This window comes from Peromyscus californicus, unplaced genomic scaffold, assembly GCF_007827085.1.
Source record: "Peromyscus californicus insignis strain IS unplaced genomic scaffold, ASM782708v3 Scaffold_18__1_contigs__length_77618521, whole genome shotgun sequence".
Taxonomy (NCBI): Eukaryota; Metazoa; Chordata; class Mammalia; order Rodentia; family Cricetidae; genus Peromyscus; species Peromyscus californicus.
The window spans coordinates 3734262-3752932 of NW_026294480.1; the positions used below are offsets into that span (position 1 = coordinate 3734262).

An 18671-nucleotide genomic window follows, 5' to 3' on the forward strand; every position below is an offset into this window, starting at 1 on the left:
ATCAGAATAGGTAGATATTTAAACAGTTCCCACCTATGCTCCTAAGCTTGTTCACTGTTTGCAGAGAGATGCCCTCTGGAGCAACAGAGGGATTTGGGTCGGGGAGTCAGGTACTGCCTATTTGCCACAGCCTCCAGTTGTGAGGAACTAGAACCAGGGAGCAACTGTCCTTGCATGGTTGTGAAGATGAGTGTTACCTACCTGGCAAGTACCTGTGAATGCTCAGTAGTTCTAAAATCAATCTAAGCATTCGAATCACCGGGGGACTTATTTGAAAAGCTCAAACACCTCCACCTTTATATTTTCTAGCTGGAAACCTGGCTTCTGTATTTCATTTTCTCATTTAAATTTTTAATTTTTGAGAATTTCATATATGAATAACTGTATTCACATAATTTCTCTCTCTCTTTCTCCTCCTCCAACTCCTCCTGTATGTATCCCACTCCCTGTCAAATGCATGACTTCTTCAATTACTGTTGTTACATATAAACACCCATGTATATATACATTTGTATATATAAATACAACCTGCAGAGTCCACTTAGTGCTAATTGGAAGTTATACACATGAAATATCAACAATATGATCACCTAAACAAGACTAACACACCAGTTGACATTCTAACATGATGGGTGAGCACCCCCAGATCAAGAGTTACAGGTAATTAATGTCTCCTGAAAGAGATTCAGTGTATTCCAGGGGAAACTCTCTGAGATCAAATCCCAAGTTGTCAGCCCTAAACACATACATGTATGACTTCTGTATTTCTAACAAATATCTCTGAAAATTCTCCCAGACCTGGTAGTATCCATGAGACCTCTGGGATTTGATATGTTGCTCTTTGAAGCTATGTGATAAGTCATTTGTTCTTCCAAAAGGCTCCACAATTTGGAACACACAAATATTCTCCACAATTTGTCTGATAATTTTTTTTTGAAGAAGGGTCATCTTCATATACTCAACTTGCCCTCACAGTGTATAATAGATACTATAACCCAATCTCTGAATTGAAATATCCATTTTCTATCTGCCTTAGCTTTGGTATGGTCCATGATGGAGAAGGGAATATGTGCAAAAAGTCTGAGGGCAACATAATGTCCCCAACACTGGCAGGACGCAATGGCGTCTTCTCCTGGTCCTCCTGCAGCCGTCAGTACCTGCACAAGTTTCTAAGGTATGGATCCCTCGAGCTGGCTTTGTGCTCATTATGAACTGGGCAGGGGGGTGGCTTTTTCTTTTTTTCACATCAACATTCTTGATTATTTTACATTTTTATGTGTTTTTTATTATAAAATTTATTTGTTTGACAATTTTATACATGTATATAAAATGTATTTTCATCATTTACACCCCCATTATCCCTTCTCATCCCCTCCCACTTACACCAGTCCATTCCTTCTCCCCAAGTCCCCCAGTCTCTGTCTGTCTGTCTGTCTGTCTGTCTCTCTCTCTCTCTCCCTCTCTCGTGTGTGTGTGTGTGCATTTGTATAAGTGTAGGTAAGTGTAGGGTTGGGGGGTAAACACAGGTATGAGGGCCCAAGGCTGACATCAAGTATAATTCTTCAATTGGTCCATTGCTTCCTACCTTTATTTTTTTTTTTTTTGAGACAAACTTTCTTCTTGAACCTGACATTGAGGTTTGACTATGTTGGAATGCCAGTGAGCTACAGGGATCTGTCAGCCTTCTAGTCCCTTGCTATTCACCCTACAAGGTTGGGGTTACAGACACCTGTTGTTTACCTGGTTTTGCATGAAGGATGTGGGGATCTGAATTCAGGTGCTTGCCTTCTGTGTCTGGCAGTTTCCAATTACGCAATCTCCCCAGCCCCCCACATCCCTTCTGTTTCTGGTTTATTTTCTTATTACTTTAATTTTGTGACCCATTGAGTTTAATTGGGGTGGGTTCTATTTGCAAGAGTGGGGGTTACTTATTGGAGCATGGGTAAGTTAATAGTGGCTATACCGAGAAAACTTATTTTCTCTTCCAACAGTGATCCTTAAGTGGCTATGGGTCCTTAGAGATAGCTGAGACTCCATGTTGGGATGTCAACGGGTCTGTCTTGTCTTGTGCAGAGAACCAAAGTTCCTATGAGTTTATGAATGCAATAGCCATGCCATTCCCAAAGGACATGAGTGTTTCATAACAACCCACCTCCCTCCCACACCCTACATGCCCAGGCTCTTAGATTCTTTCTGCACCCTCTTCTACTTAGAGTGGATGATGTTGACATCCCATTCAGAGCTGAGCATCCACAGCCACTTGTTCTCAGACTTAGACCAGTGTAAGGCTCTTGCTCACTGCTGCCATGTTAAACAAGGTGAGAGCAGCTTTGATTGGCCTCTCATCTGGATTCCTTCTCTTCACTGAGAGTTCCCTGTGATCTCCCTTCCACACTGGGGGCTGGTTGAAGTGTCTTTAACTCTTTCTTGCAATTATTCATCTTTTTCTGGTCTGAGTGAAACTTTCTGTAATGAGGAAGAGTTTTTCTCTTTAATGTGTCTCTGCACTTATTTATATTAACAGGGGAGATTTGGAGTTTCTTTTCTCAAAAGCATTTCCATAATTTTCTTGGTTCTTGTTCTAAATTTTACAGAGCTCTCTTTCATCTCAATGTCTATGAGACACATATCTCAACATTTTTAGAATTTTAAATTATAGTCTGACAACTTGGAAAATTAGAGGATGAAAATTTGGGTATGTAGTAATAATGTGCATCATTGAGAGGGCCAAAAGCAAGGATACAGATTCATCACAAGGAAACCATTGCCCAGTCACAGAAAAGTCATCTGAGGACATTAGAAGTGTGCCTGCAATCTTCAAATCAGAATGTGGCTCTCAAAATTAGTATTAAGATTCTAGAATTAAAATTCAGTTTTGTTCAGCAATACTGAAAGAGGAAAATTAGATGCTGAACTATGCTGGTTTGGTTTTATGGTAATCAACAAAATGTTTTTCAGTGATTTTGTAATGAAACTATCTTCAGGGACTTTACTAATTTGTAGATTTTGTAATTAAAAATAAGCATGCAATATTTTGTACCGTCTTTTTTTTATGTCAAACTTTCCAAGAGAGCATCTCATTGTCAAATCACTGTGAAAATTCATTTAAATTGAGAGCATAGTTTCAAATGGGACAGGTTCACATGTGTGAAACCTAGAGTTTTCAGTCTTGAGGAACTGGAGGCGGCCTGTCTGCCTGGTGTGGTTGCTGGCTTCCTGGTTTCCACATAGTCAAAACAGTGTTCTATCCTCCACCAATTAGGTAGCTGTTGGGATGCAGTCCCAGCCATGAGTAAGCTGCTGCTGCTGCCCTCCATCAGCAGCCCAGCATGTGGGAAATGGAAAAACACATACTAAAGGAACCTGATGGGCCTGGGGTGGCCAGCAAGGCTTTTCTCCATTCTAGGTGGAGTCCAGAAGGACAGAGACTTGTTTGGAGAAATTCACTCAGTGAAGTCATGTGTCATTTACCATGAATACACACAGTTCTTCAATTACTCATGTCTGAATACAGGAGTCAGTGACCCAGGGAGACTCTAGCCTGTTGTGTTGCATTTCATAACACAGACTCATCTTTTTTTTTTTTTCTTCATTTGGAATCTTGCCTCATAGACCAATGCCTATGCCTACCCTCTCACCAGCGTGAGTCTGTGAATTGAGTGCATAATGCATTGGGAAGGAAGCACCTTGAGGAACTGGAGATGTGAAGGGGAGTGGATTCCCCTGTCAAACTCCTACCACTCTGTGGGTGAGGAAATGGGATTCCCACTGAGAGACCATTGGGATGCTTTCCTTTTCTATTGTATCCAGAAGCTTTCTAGTGTTCACCTTGAGGAATGCTAGCCAGGGCTGACATTGGTGCTGAAGACATGAGACGAGGAAGCAGGGACCACCATGTAGGGAAAGAAAAATAGAGGGATAATGGTTAGTGAACCACTGAGTCACATCATTACTGTCTGTCTGTGTATGGTACTAGGACAGAAATAATGTTATGAAAACAATGGCTGAGGCCAGAGACAGCATGAGGGCGTTTCAAAATCCTTCCCTGCTCAAATGACTGCAACATATAATGTAAAGAGCTTGATATCATTCAGCTCAGTCACAATCCATCATTTTCCAAGTGAGAAAGTGGGAGATCTCAGAAAACGTTATCTGCTGACACAGATGCCTTTGAGAGGTGGGTTTAGATAAATAAATGTTGCTCTGCTTACTAACTCTTATCTTTTTTACAAAGTTGAAGGGATTTTCTTTTCCTCCTAGTTTTCTAGGAATGGGTGTCAGATTTTACTATATGTCTTTCTTGCATCTATTGATGTCATGTGACATCGACAAAGTGCATTATGGCAACTGACTTTCAATGTTTTAAAATTTTTAATTGTTATTTTATGTGCAAGTGTGTTTTGCCTGCATGTATGTATATGTATCATACGAATGCCCAATACCCACAGAGGCCAAAAGAGATGTTAGATTCCTTGGAACTGGAGTTACAGACAGTTGTGAGCCACTGGAAGTAAACCCAGATCCTGTGGAGAAGTAAACAGTACTCTTAAATATTGAGTTATCTCCCCAGCATGCCCTCCCAACTGACTCTTGAATGTTGAATTAGGATTGAGCCCATATGGCTGTGCTATATGTTATATTTTTGAACCTAGGATTCAGTTTACTTGGCTGTGGTATATAACTTATTTTATGTATTTATGAACTCTTCATTAATGTTTTGTTACAGACTTTTGCAACTATCTTCGTGACAGATTTCTGTCTGTAGTTTTCTCTAATATCTTCCTCTGGGCTTGGTTTTGGGTAGTGCTGACCTCACAGACTTGGTTTTGCCCCCATATTCTGAAGAGATTGGGGAGAGCCATGGTACTTTACCCACAATGCTTGGTGGAATCCACAGTAAGCCCTTTGGGACTATACACTACCTTTGATGCAGACTGATGAGCTACAAGGTGTGGAACTGGAAGTAACATTAAGAAGAGTACAGCCAAAGTTCTCCCAGTCAGGGATTCAGTCTGTGGTGATTATAGCATTTGGGTTTAGTAAGATGTTTAGAGAAATGTGGGCTCTTGGAACTCATAGGAATGACTTATTTGCTACTTGCAAGCATAAAACTATAAAACACTCACTGCAAATGAACAAATTATGCCAGGTGTTCTGGACTTGGACATTTACCCAGTAACCATCTTGCATACAGATGATGGCTACTGGAAATTCAGTCCTTGAAGAAGAAGCTGTAGATGTGGTGTAGGTACCCCTCAGCCAGGGCAGAAGTGGAGGGAGAGAAGAGAAGGGAAGGAAAGATAAGAAGAGAGGGATGGAGGAAAAGAAGGATGGAACAGAAAGGAAGGGAAGGGGAGGAAGTGAGTTGGCATATCTGAGATAGTTTGATTATGATTTGATTTTCACGGCAATTTCTGTAGTCCAACTGTTTCTGGCAAGAAGTGTGTGTAAGTGTTTCTGTGGTAGAAACTCTCACATTAAACATCTGGTTGCAATTACTCAGTTTCATTTTCCTTGATGATAAGCTTGGGATAGCTAAGGAAGAGCAATTTGTCTTAGATAGGTAAAATATTTTATGAATAATTTCAGGAAAATGTGGCTTCTGTATTGAAATAGGATTAAGAAAGATATTGTGCTGAACTTGGAGGGAAAGAGAATAAGCTTCTCTACACAAAATGTGTCATCAGATTGCACGAGGAAGGATGTATATCCCTCGATAACTCTTCCTGTTTGCTTCAGCACTGCCCAAGCGATATGCCTTGCTGATCAGCCGAAGCCTGTGAAAGAGTACAAATACCCTGAGAAGCTGCCGGGACAGTTGTACGATGCGAACACACAGTGCAAGTGGCAATTTGGAGAGAAAGCCAAGCTCTGCATGCTGGACTTCAGGAAGGCAAGTGGTTGCTGTCACATGCTCACTACACCATGATTCATAAAATCGTTTTATTTAGTGTAACTGACAGTGATGTATTCCACATTTATTGGGCACCTACCAAATGTCAAATCCTATATGCCGGGACTGGCCCCGATGTAACAGGGAACACATGCTTTGCTGGCAGAGCCGATGAGGGTAGATACTGCTGTGGGTATCAGCTTTCGTTTCAAAGCTGACTTGGCTTGTTAGGTCAGATCTTTCTTTCTGATTTATCATGTGGGAGCACAGTAATAACTTTTAGTTGGTTTAAGTTGGCAAATTCATACTCTGCATTGTATTAAAAAAACAGTGTTTCCCCACCCCCATCCCAACATGAGCACAGTCTACTGGAAGGCGACAGTACATCACGGGGCTTCTGACTATTGAGTTTCCCAAGTAAAGTATTTATAGAGCAGTTCCTCACAAAAGGTGATGCCTCTGCAGCCCTGGGGATGTCTCTTCGGAGATTTCCTGCATAAATCCTTCACAGAGCACAGATACACACTCTGACTAGACAGGGAGCGTCCAGATTTTAGGAATTTGCTCTACTTAAAACCACAAGGAAAGCTACTCATAAATCAAATGAAAGTAACTAGTTTTGAGGTTTCTTTTATTCTAGTTTATAATGAAATCAAGAATAAAATACACAAAAATATGTGCAGGCTTCCAGAGAGCCCTCAGCACTTCAGAAGTGTTAGTAATGCCCCTGCCTCTTTTCTATCCAGCACAATCATCTCCTGAACTCAGCTGGGGTTCTCCTAAAGGCCAGTTGCCCTTTTGTGGGAAATACCAAGAATTTTTTCCCCTACATTACTCTTATATTTGTTAAAGGGATAAGCATATAAAACTAAAGTTTTGTTTAAAGCTTCGACTTTCCAGACTGAGCTTCCAGGCTCCATGCTGTTAACTTTGAGACTATGCACCACACCATCAATGGTATCCCAATGCCATTCACAAAGTATCAACAACACCAAGCTAACTGTAGGTTGGCTGTCTATTATTGATGAAATAGTTACATGGGGTGAAAGGAAATCACTTTAACTCCAATTTGTTACAGAATATGCATGGCCCTTATCAGCATCCCAAACAAGGTGTTTGCTTAAACAAGCCTCAGGCATTGGGACATCAGTTCCAAGCATATTTACTGTTCAACAAAACCCACCTCTGTCTGACGATATTGCTTTCGTCTTTGACCTCCCTGGTGCTGTCTGTTTCAGCAATTCGATAGAGAGGGGCCGAAAACCTCCCACAATGCCCCTTTGCATCTCCATTTCTCCTCCTAATTTTACTTCTGCTAGCTGCTGCTTTGTGTAGCCAGAAACTCTGGCAATAAGTGCATATTTGGTGAGAATTCTGTGTATCCTTGACTCCTGAGTGGATGGATCAGTGAACGGGTAGATGGAAGCATGGATAATCAGATGCATGCATGCATTAATGCATGCATACACAGGTGAATAGATGGATGGATACGCCAACAATGTCTTGATCATTGTTAGTTCAAAAATCGGAGAGTAGGCACAGTGCTAAGTACCAATGGTTTCAGATATTCAGGAATCTGAGGTAGGAGGTTCATTTGATCCTGGGGGTTCAGGGACAGCCTGAATAACAGAACAAGACTTTGACTCCAAATATAAAGGAATTAATAAAGAAAGAATAAAAACAACTTTTCCTATGTGAGGAAGTTAGTGGGAATTGAGTTGGAGAAGAATATATAAAATGTTATTTGGATTTTTTAAATTACATTTTTATGTGTTTCCTTAATGCCTAGATTAACCCTATGTTTACCTTATGTGATCTGCAGATTTCATGATTGCATAAATACAAATTGTAGCATGAATCTTAAAAGTTCTTATTAATAAAAACAAACCTGGAGCCAGGTATTGGGGTAAATGCTGGAAGATCAGAAAAGCAGAACAAGCCACAGCTACCTCACCTCACCAGTTCCTCAGCTGATCCTGTTTCCTCAGACTGGAAACCTCTGAGTCCTCATCCAGAATGAATCTCAGCTGAACTGTAACTCAAAAGCCTTAAAAGCTTAACCAGCCAAATGCTTCTAGTTTCTGGTCTTCATGCCTTATATATCTTTCTGTCTTCTACCATCACTCCCTGGAATTAAAGGCGTGTGTCACCATGCCTAGCTGTTTCCAATGTGGCCTTGAACTCACAGAGATCCAGAGGGATTTCTGCCTCTGGAATGCTAGGATTAAAGGCGTGTGCTACCACTGCCTATTCTCTATATTTAATATTGTGGCTGTCCTGTTCTCTGACCCCAGATAAGTTTATTAGCGTGCGCAATATTTTGGGGAACACAATACCACCATAACAAATAGTAAAGTTGCATGGCTGCAATTCGGAGGAATTCGGAGGAGTGGAGGCCAGGGTGCAGGTTTTCTGGCTTCTTCTTGACTTTTCCTCCCTGTGGCTGAGGGGACGTCCACTCCCACTTCCTGACAGATTTGGGATTTTGTCACAGATGTGTAGTGCATTTGCAACACTAATGGCTTCTCCTCCTTTAGGATATCTGTAAGGCCTTGTGGTGCCATCGGATTGGAAGGAAATGTGAAACTAAGTTCATGCCAGCTGCAGAGGGTACCCAGTGTGGGCAGGACATGGTAAGGTGCTGCCTCCAGCAGCGTTCTCTACTCAGACCTCAATCTTGCAACCCACACACCCTTCCTTCTCTTACACTGGCATTTGAAAACCAGTATTTCTTATACGCATGTGCACACCTACGTCCTTGCTAAAACACTGTAACTCTTCTATGCTGACATCTTTATTAGTAAGTTATATAGAATTAGTAGACTGAGCAGTCAGACAGTAGGTGACCACTGGATGGACTCCATGAAGGGAAAGACAAACACCCAATCCCCAGCCAAGGAAGGACCAGTTTCAGTTTGCTTTGGCCTCAAAGATATTGGTGAAAAACCAAAACATACGTTCAGATTGAAGCACTACAAGGAAGAAGGAGGTGAACTTCCTGAGACTAGCATCCAATATCCACTCAGTCTAACAGACTTTTAATCAGCTGTGTAGCTGAGTCCCTCAATGGAAGTGAAACTCACAACTGGCAGTTAAACAGTTCTAGTGATCCAAGCAGCTGCCACTCAATTGACTCACGGTAAAAGTCTCACAAAAAGCATTAGTTTCTTGAATGAGCCCGTGAATAAAAGGAAGCACTGGCTGTGGAACTTTCAATTGTCAAAGACCCTTGTGTAGCGTTTCCAGGTATTCAAGTGCAGGTGACCACACATAAACATGACAGTGAGTACCAGTGGTAATGGGACATAAGGGACACAACCATGCCTTTCTTCGGAAAGATGTGTGTCCTGTCTATTGCCGCACTGAGTTGTCCTTCACACTAGACACGGAGTTGCATCCCAGACACTCTGTGCTCTTTATAGCAAATACTGTCCTTTCTGGGTAATACAGCTGTTGTGTTCCTTCAATATAACTTGTATGTTCTTGCTACATTTTATTTAGCTTAAAAGTTCATTCATTTTCAATAATATTTTATGTTATTTTCCCTTGCATTTTAAATACTGCCTTTTCCCCACTTCATGTTTGGAAGAAGTAGTCAGTTCGGCTGAAGTGGTTTCTTGAGAGTTAGAATGCCGAAGCACAGGCTGGATCAACAGTGTTGTGCCCAAGACCCCATGGTGCCTTGTGCTGGTGACGTTTCTGTTACTGTAATAAAAGACCCTGACCAAAAGCAGCTTAGCTCATATTTCCAGGTGAGAGTCCATCAGAGCATGAGAGTTAACACAACAGTCCCCGAAAACAGCTGGTCACGTGAGGTCCACAGTCAACGGCAGAGAGATGATTGTATGCATTTCTGATACTCAGCTTGCTTTCTCTGCTCTTACAGAATATAGGGCCCACAGTCAGGGACTGGCATCTCCCACAAACAGACATGGCCACAGGCCAACATGGAACAGACCATCTCCCACGGACAGACGTGGCCACAGACTGACAGGGTACAGACCGTCTCCCGCAGACAGACATGGCCACAGACTGACAGGGTACAGACCATCTCCCGCAGACAGACGTGGCCACAGGCTGACAGGGTACAGACCATCTCCCACAGACAGACATGGCCACAGGCTGACAGGGTATAGACCATCATCTCCCACAGATATGGCCACAGGCTGACGTGGTACATCGAAACTCTTCTCAGATGATTGTAGATTGTGTTGAACAGCAAAGATGGGATGCTTTCTTTTCCTTGCACTCCCACAGGAAACTGGCCCCACCCCTGAAGCTTTTCAAGTGCTGGCTTCAAGAACATGATGTACCTTTATCCGTGCACACTTGAAATGTTCCATTTAAAAATTTGTTTTAATTAAAAAGGAGACAGAAAGCTTTTACAATGTCACCACCCATTTTCAATATGTAGAGTCAACCAGGACATAGTGCGTATGCAGGAGTGCTGTGATCCACAGCAAGATGGGCTGCAGGCACCAGGAAATGCTGCGCTTCTCCCATGCAGCACGCTCCTTGCTTGGGAGACAGGCCTGATCCTTTGCTCACCTGCCTTGCTCAGGAGCTCCAATCTCGTCTTCATACTAAGACGGGCCTGCCTGAAATATCCTCAAGGTGGTCAACCTGCTGATTCTGGCTTTCACGTTTGCTACTCCCTGTATGGGAAGGCTTAAACCAGTTGGTTTTAAAACTGAGTAAAACCAGCAGCAAACACACCTGACCTCTTTCTTCTCCCACCAGGGGCCCATCCAAGGGTACCACACCTTGGCCTGGCTCCTCTCCCTTTAGTCTTTCACCTGGGATGGGGGTGTCTGAGAGTGGGAATCCTGTTTGTTCCCAGCTCCAGGAACCTCAGTGAGCAGAGGTATCTCTTAGAACTTTGTTTTGTCATGTGGAATGAAAGCAGATGGTGAATCAAGAGAAAGATTTTTCTTTTCTGTATAGAGAAAAATATAAAGAACTACATGGAGGAGATTTTTGAAATTATTTGCTTTTTATATATTTTTGATTAAAATATAATTTCATCACTTTTTCCTTTCACTTTCCTGCCCCCAGCTCCTCACAATACTTTTCTCCAACTCCTTCCATGTTCCTCTCACTCTCAAATTGGTAGCCTCTTCTCCCTAATTAGTATTGTTTTTACATATATATTTATATATGTAATACAATTTATATAACATAAATATATAGAATGCATGTATATATGCACAAATATACAAATATAACCTGCTGAGCCCATTTTTATTGTGTGTGTGCATTTTGTTTCAAGGCCAATCACTCTGTATTGGATGACAAATTAGGGGCCTCATCCCTGGGAGAGACTAACTCTCCTTCTCCTGCCATTAGTTCCTTGTCTAGTGGTTGGGCCCTGTGAGATTGTCTCCTTTCCACGTTTTCATGTGTATTGATTTTGTCATTGGTCAGATATTGTTTCTGCAGCCATTTCTACAGGACAGTGTTTCACAGCAGACTTCTTGGCATTCTGGCTCTCACCTTCTTTCTGTTCCCTCTTTTGAGAAGTCTCCTGAGCCTTAAATGCAAGAGCTGTGATGTAGGTGTGTCCCCTGAGACACAGCCCCATAATTGATTTATCTCGGCATTGGGCCCACTCCTGGCTTTCTGTGGTGTCTCCATTTACTGTAGAGAGGCTTCTTTGATGAGGGGAGATAGCTCTACCTATCCATGGGCGTGAAGAGAGGATGGAGAATGCAGTTAGGAACTGAACTGCTCTAACAGAGAGGGGTAGGTTCTCTCCCAGGACCCACGACCTCATTAGCACCAGGGAGTTGTCTAGGTTTCTAGTACCACACGTCTTTTCTTCCTGTTGAAAGGGGCATAGGTCCAGTTAGACTGCTGCTGGTTACCACCAACGTATGAGTGGCATCTACTGCACCTTTACTAATATCTCATCATGTTGAGCATTATTGTGGCATCACAGCTGGGTGCCATGTTGGTCAATGTTGTTATGGTGTCACAGCTGGGTGCCATGTTGTCACTGTTGTTATGGTGTCACAGCTGGGTACCATGTTGTCACTGTTGTTATGGTGTCACAGCGGGGTGCCCTGTTGGTGACTGTTGTGATATCACAGCTAGGTGCCATGTTGGTCAATATTATGGTGTCATAGCTGGGTACCATGTTGGTCACTGCTGTGGTGTCAGAACCAGGTACAACTGTCAGTTTTCCTCCCTTAGCATCTGGCATAGGATTTTCTGACACCGTGGAATCTAGATAGCAGAGAGACTTCCGAGTCAGATCCAGCTTAACTTATCAAAGTCCCGTATCCTAAGTATGTAGTGTCTTCGGCAACAGGGTCTCATCTTCAACATCTGAGAATCAGCTATTGGCAGCTGCCACATTTTGTATTGTTTGGAGAGTCATTTGGACTACCCTGGCCAACCATTCTAGTGCCTGGTACTGAGGGTTCTGTTAGTCTATGGCTTCTGGGGAGAGCATTGTCAACCTTGGTGGCATAATTTCCCTTAAGCTTCACACCACACACACACACACACACACACACACACACACAGAGAGAGAGAGAGAGAAAGAGAGAGAGAGAGAGAGAGAGAGAGAGAGAGAGAGAGAGATGCATGTATGTATGTATTATGAATATGTGTATATATACATACATATATGCATATGTATTGTGTGTGATTTTAGGTCAATATAAAATAACATGATTCCTTGAGGCTTTATCAAACAACCCTGGTATTTTCTGTCCCTCTTCCCCCTTCTCCTTCTGTATTGACCTCCTTTGAGTCCCTGAGTCCCTGTCCCCATTTTTCCACTTCCTGCTCCATCTTATGTGTATCCTGATATTTCTTAAACACCGATTGAAACCATTTCCGCATATCAACAACAGTCAGATGTCAGTAGTTCATTTGATGTGTTTTACCCATGCACCAAAAATAGGTGATCGAAATGGTATGCACCAGAAATAGGTGATCGAAATGGTGTCACTTTCCTTTTTCAGAAGTAGCATTACTTTCTCTCAATGCCAAGCTATTGGCTTTTATCCTAGAGATGGCTGTGTGACATGCACCTACTGCTCATGAACCAGGATCTGTTTTTGTTTTTTTTTGTTGTTGTTTGTTTTTTTTTTTAATGCAGACAGAAAAAGATAAGGCATTTGTCTTCCCTCTTCTTAATAGATATCCTGAATCACTGTGCTCCTTGAGGTTAAGGTCATACTAATACTACAGGAAGTTCCAGAGCACAGAATCAAAAAGTAGCAATGTGTGTGTTTGTGTGTGTGTGTGTGTGTGTGTGTGTGTGTGTGTGTGTGTGTGTGAGAGAGAGAGAGAGAGAGAGAGAGAGAGAGATGGAGGTGAAGGTGCCATATGGAGTTCAGTGGGAATTGAGATCAGTGAGTCATTCTTTTACAAAGGGGGAGCTGGTAGCATCCATCCATAGTCCTCATGGGAAGAGATGGGATTCCTGAGCAATTGCCTCATCTCTGCAGAAAGCTGGGTGACATCTAACCTGCCCTAAATGAACAAGTTGGCTTCCCTGAGCCCAGGTGTTTTATATTAAAATCCAGGGGCTGACCAGAAATGACAAGGTGCTGAGTCCCAGGTCTCTTCCAGCTGGACTTTTCTACCTGAGACTCTCTTTGCAATGCAAGATGGGAAAAGAACGTTTGTTTTTAGAAGTCAAGGGTCATGACTTCAGAGATGAGTAATCAGACCAGATGCTCATTTCAATTTTTCACTTCTGTCTGCAGAGCTCAGGCTTCTGCTGTGACCGACCCCTGCATTTTCCCTTTACAGGGATTCACCAGGTGGTGCTGGGTTTGGAAAGATAAATGAAGAAACACTAAATGTGACTTTAGTGGATATCACTTTGAGTGTAGAGATGCCAATGTTTGCATATTTTACAAGACACCTTCCCCTTGATGTTACAAGAGAAATGAATCCAACTATGCGGGACTCATGTAAATTATTTTAAATTTATGTTTAAAATATTTAGTGGTGTCGTGGAGGACAGTGTGTGAAGTATGGTGATGAGGGCCCCAAGCCTACCCATGGCCATTGGTCAGATTGGTCCCCCTGGTCCCCCTGCTCCCGGACCTGTGGGGGAGGAGTATCTCACAGAGACCGTCTCTGTACCAATCCCAGGTATGTATATGACCTGCTTCCTTCCTTCCGAATGGGCCTTCCCACAGCATCCAAGTTTGTTAATACCAGCACTATAACTTACACAATGTTGCAGAGAACACTAAGGGGAATTTCACTCCATTCTGTAGCGGTAATTAATGAGGCAGTTCCACATAGTTTATCTGGTAATTAAAAGAGGTTTATTTCAGGGGTAACTCACAACCCATAAGGGGTTGATTACAGGATCTGGGAGAGATGAGGTACAGTCCAGCATAGTTCTCTGGAGAACTCTGACTTGGTCTACAGTCCAGCCTCCAAGACCATGAGGAGTTAAGAGAGCAATCACATGTGCATCTCGGGTCTTAAAGGGTCTCCTCTGGGCCACGCCCCAGGGGCAGGTCATCGGTAGCTGTGGCAGTTACTTGCTGCCACACTAGGGGCAGTGCTTCAAGGTCAAAGCTGAAACAGCTACCCACTACACCATTCCCTAAACAATTTTCTCTCTTTCATGTGGTTTATGATGCTTACCACTTCCTGACTCCCAGTAAAATATAACAGAGCCAGCAGGGTCGGGGCAGAACTGAGTTTTAACTACATGGCTTGAAATTAAGATGCTATCTAACTGGCTACTTTATTTAAAGAAAAAGGAAATAGAATGCGAATCAAAAACTCCAATAAAAACAATTCTTTCATGAAAGAAAAAAAACATTGCTTTTTCATCAAATATATTCACTTTTACAACAAGCAGACTAACTACAAGGACTAGACAGAGAGAGACAGTCACCTAGCCAGGGACATAAAGGGCTCTCTGGCTTGTTTTAGAAATAAGTCATGTTACGCTGTTGCTCTTATCTGTAAAGCATGAGGCCCCAAAGTCGCCAAAATCACTCCACTGTTCTCTTGAGTGTGCCTACCCAGGCTCATGGAGACTCTCCAGAAACCAGCAGGCTGTCCAGTGATCCTTTGACTTGGCCCACAGGCCTAATGTCCTGGCCTTGTCACAAGGGATCTGGCAGTAGGAAGAAGAGGATGTCGACTTTCTGCCTCGGTATCTCACTCTGACTGGGGCATCCTGGAAAGCCAACCTCATTCTCAGCAGCAAACCTACCCACCTATAGTGTATGAAGAGCAGCTCACTTTCTGCCTCCTCCAGAGGATGCTGGAGGACAAGGAACAAGTACACACAAGCCTGAATCTTGAACTCCACCTTGTCCTCCAGCATCAGGACCATAACACTCAGGATGGATTCAGGATGCTTCCCTTCACTGCCCACCCTAAGCAGTTGATACTATCAGCTATGTCACCCCCGTAAACATGACGTCCAGGGAGAGCTGATCTCTGGCTATGATGTGCATTCCAGACCGTCTCATGGAGGGAAGTTCTGCCAAGGCTCCACACGCATGCTGAAGCTTTGCAACAGTCAGAAATGCCCCCTGAACAGTGTAGACTTCCGTGCTGCCCAGTGTGCCGAGTACAACAGCAAGCATTTCCGAGGGTGGCTGTACAAGTGGAAGCCTTACACCCAAGTGGAAGGTAAGTTTCCAGTCCCACTCTGTAGGGTGTCCCATGTTTCATTACCTGTGTTTAATACATCATATATTAGCACTGCCATGTTCAAACAAACAGATACTATAGACCTGGGAGCCCATCGTAACATTCTTTTTTTAGGGGACTGGTTTGATCTGGCCTACCCCACTGCCATTGCATATTACCTGCACTTGACCCATAGCCAGAAGTCCACAGGCCAAATACGTTAAATGAGTAGTTATTAAAAATCAATAATGACTGTATTTAATGCTGATGTTATCACAAAAACACCATCCACTACATACTTAAATATTAAAAGCTAAAAGAAAATTATAGTATGCTTTATAGAAAATGAATAATTTTTCAAGTATACTAAAGCAATAAAATCTTATTCTATAACTACACAATAAGAAATTTATTCATGGAGTGAATTAGATTCACAGTGACCATTAGGAGAGACGTGAGCAAGGTGTTATGGTATAGTAGCTAAAACTATAAAAAATGTTGTTAGTTCAAGAGGCATGGTTCGAGTTTATTTAAAGAACATCTAATTATCTCACTACTTGAAACTGAGAATTCTGTCCAGGCAAGTGGCAGATGTCCAGAGGAAGTACAAAAGCAGAGATGTTCCATGTGGCTATGTATCCATCATTTCAGTAGTGGGTTTTGAAATTACTCAGCCCTATGTAGGGAGTTGCAAGCAGTCTCCCACAAAGCAGATTTAGTTTGAATCTTATGTATAAACTGTAAAACTAGAGCCCATGATAAACAGCAGCCAGAAGAAACACAGTCTATGGGAGTTGAGAGAAACAGCACTGACCTGTGACAGGGTGAAATGTGTGTGCTACCCCTGACTATGATAGTCTGTGAAAATAATCATATTAAGCACATGCAAATTTTATTTTTAAAATCCTTAGGTAATTCTCCCATCTTAAAAAACAGCACAAGAATCTGTGAGTGAGTCTTAGACCTGAGAAAATTCCCAAGGCGGTGAGGCTTCCAGAGTCAGCTGTCCTGATTTTATCCAGAGGAAGGAGAGGTCCCTAGACCTGAGAAAATTCCCAAGATGGTGTGGCTTCCAGAGTCAGCTGTCCTGATTTTATCCAGACGAAAGAGAGAAGGTCCCTATGAAAGCTTCAGTTAGACATGTGCTCTGCAGAGCCTTGAAGCCTGAGATATTTCAGATCCCTGGGGTCCTACCAGCATTCCCACAGAACACATTGTACCCTGGAGTTTCCGTTCAACACTTCTTCTATCAGTTTAAAGACAAAGCTTAATGTTTATTGAATCTTAATTATAAGAATCTTGCCTAGTGTTACCAAACACTCCTGATCAGCTTACAATCCTGTAACTTCGTCTTTACATGATGAATGTTGTAGTCCAGTCAACAAATGCTTGTGGAGTGCCTACTGTGTGCCAACAACTATATAAAGGAACTGTGAGGCAAGGGATCCTAGAGAAAAAATAACAGTGAAACATTAATATATAATAATAATAATAAATTTGAAGGATTTTACCTAAGATAAACATTGAAATTTCTTTGCAAGAACCAGAATGGTGGCATATACCTTTATTTCTGTACTTGGGAGGCAGAGGCAGATAGATCTACGTGAGTCCAAGGCTAGTCAGGGATGCATGGTGAGGCTCTGTCTTAAAAAAAAAAAAAGTCTTTGAAATGTGTTATTGTGTGGGACTTACTTTACGGGGGGAGACAACCAAAGAAAAATCTATCTAAACCTCAGAGCAAAAGTAACCGAGCTTAAGTATCTTTCTCATTTGTGTTTGTGTGTGTATTTCTTTTTAAGATCAGGACTTATGCAAACTCTACTGTATCGCAGAAGGATTTGATTTCTTCTTTTCTTTGTCAAATAAAGTGAAAGATGGGACTCCATGCTCGGAGGATAGCCGTAATGTTTGTATAGATGGGATATGTGAGGTAATAATGATTGCTTATTCATTCAACAAATGTCTCCAGACAGTCTGCTTTGTGCCAGGCATCCTGTAAGGGCTAGAAAGACCAGACATATGAGAGGAGCCCTTTCCCTCCAAGTCCCAGCCCAGGGGGAGAAAGCCAGAAGAGCTCATGTTGATGGCACTGCTTTGTGATTGAGGTGTGTACAGAGCATGAGCAGAGGGGAGAGCTGATTCTCAGATGTGGGTCTGGAGCATTTGTGGGTACCTAGGAGGAGGGAGCATCCACACCTGAGCTCTATCTGGAATGGTGCATTGGAACAAAAGGTTACTGAGAGCAGAGCACAGTAACTTTGGAAAGCCAATGAAGTACCCAAAAGGCAGTGGGGATCTCAAGGTTCTGAGGGCATGAACTAGAACTCACAAAGGGTGACCACTGCCATGTAGATTAGAAATTGGGTTTGGGGATAGCAGATCTACAAGGGGTGCAGTTTCTAGGCAGGGTTATGAGCAATCAGTAGAAGGCGGTCAATTTTCAACTATCATAATGATCTCCACATGATGGACTGTCTAGACCTCAGCGACAACAGGGCAAGAGGAAGCAAACAAATCCAAAACCCAAAAGTCTGGGAAACTAACCCAAAAACCTAGGAGAAAGTTGGGAAACCTGAATTAGCTTGGTGGCATAATCTTCCCTGTTCTCGTGTATAACTGTTGGTGGGCTTTCTTCCTCCCATTTCATGTAGAGATTTGCGGTAGAAATATCAATGTATACTATATAGATCATGGCCTCAAGCCCTGTGGGGACCTATATACATGATAGACTCGACACAGTTGATCTTTCTAAGTTCACACGCAACAACATTACAAAATATGTCTCGCCCTGAGGATTTCCAGCATGGGACTAAGACCATGATTGGTTTATTTCTGAATGGATTTTATTCTTAGACATTCATTGATAGGAAATATGAAATCAGAAAGCATCACAGAAAAAAATGACAAGCTCCTTTAATTATGCAACTTTACACAGATCTAGCTTCTATAAGTCACTGATGGGGAGAATTTCCATGCAGTGTCAATCACTTTCAGTTATAAACCCACTTCAGCAGAGCCTTGTGTGAACACACTGATAGTCATCTTACCAAGTCAGTATTGCTCTGAAATTCACTCCAACAGTCTAGAGCTTTAACTTAAGGCTCAAGGGCTATCACTGGGGATGGATACTACAGAAGACAGATAGCATATG

At 42.4% G+C, this 18671-nt stretch overlaps 1 protein-coding gene across 2 annotated transcripts in view; it reads left to right on the forward strand.

Annotated features, from left to right (window-relative positions):
* Window positions 1-18671, forward strand: part of Adamts16 (ADAM metallopeptidase with thrombospondin type 1 motif 16) — a 117011-nt gene that overhangs the window by 55269 nt on the left and 43071 nt on the right. For both annotated transcript variants that reach the window (XM_052742924.1, XM_052742925.1), the window contains 6 exons: window positions 1037-1174; window positions 5740-5893; window positions 8431-8526; window positions 13860-14008; window positions 15348-15520; window positions 17320-17450. In XM_052742924.1, coding sequence (XP_052598884.1) covers window positions 1037-1174; window positions 5740-5893; window positions 8431-8526; window positions 13860-14008; window positions 15348-15520; window positions 17320-17450 — 841 coding nt within the window. The remainder of the gene's footprint in view (window positions 1-1036; window positions 1175-5739; window positions 5894-8430; window positions 8527-13859; window positions 14009-15347; window positions 15521-17319; window positions 17451-18671) is intronic.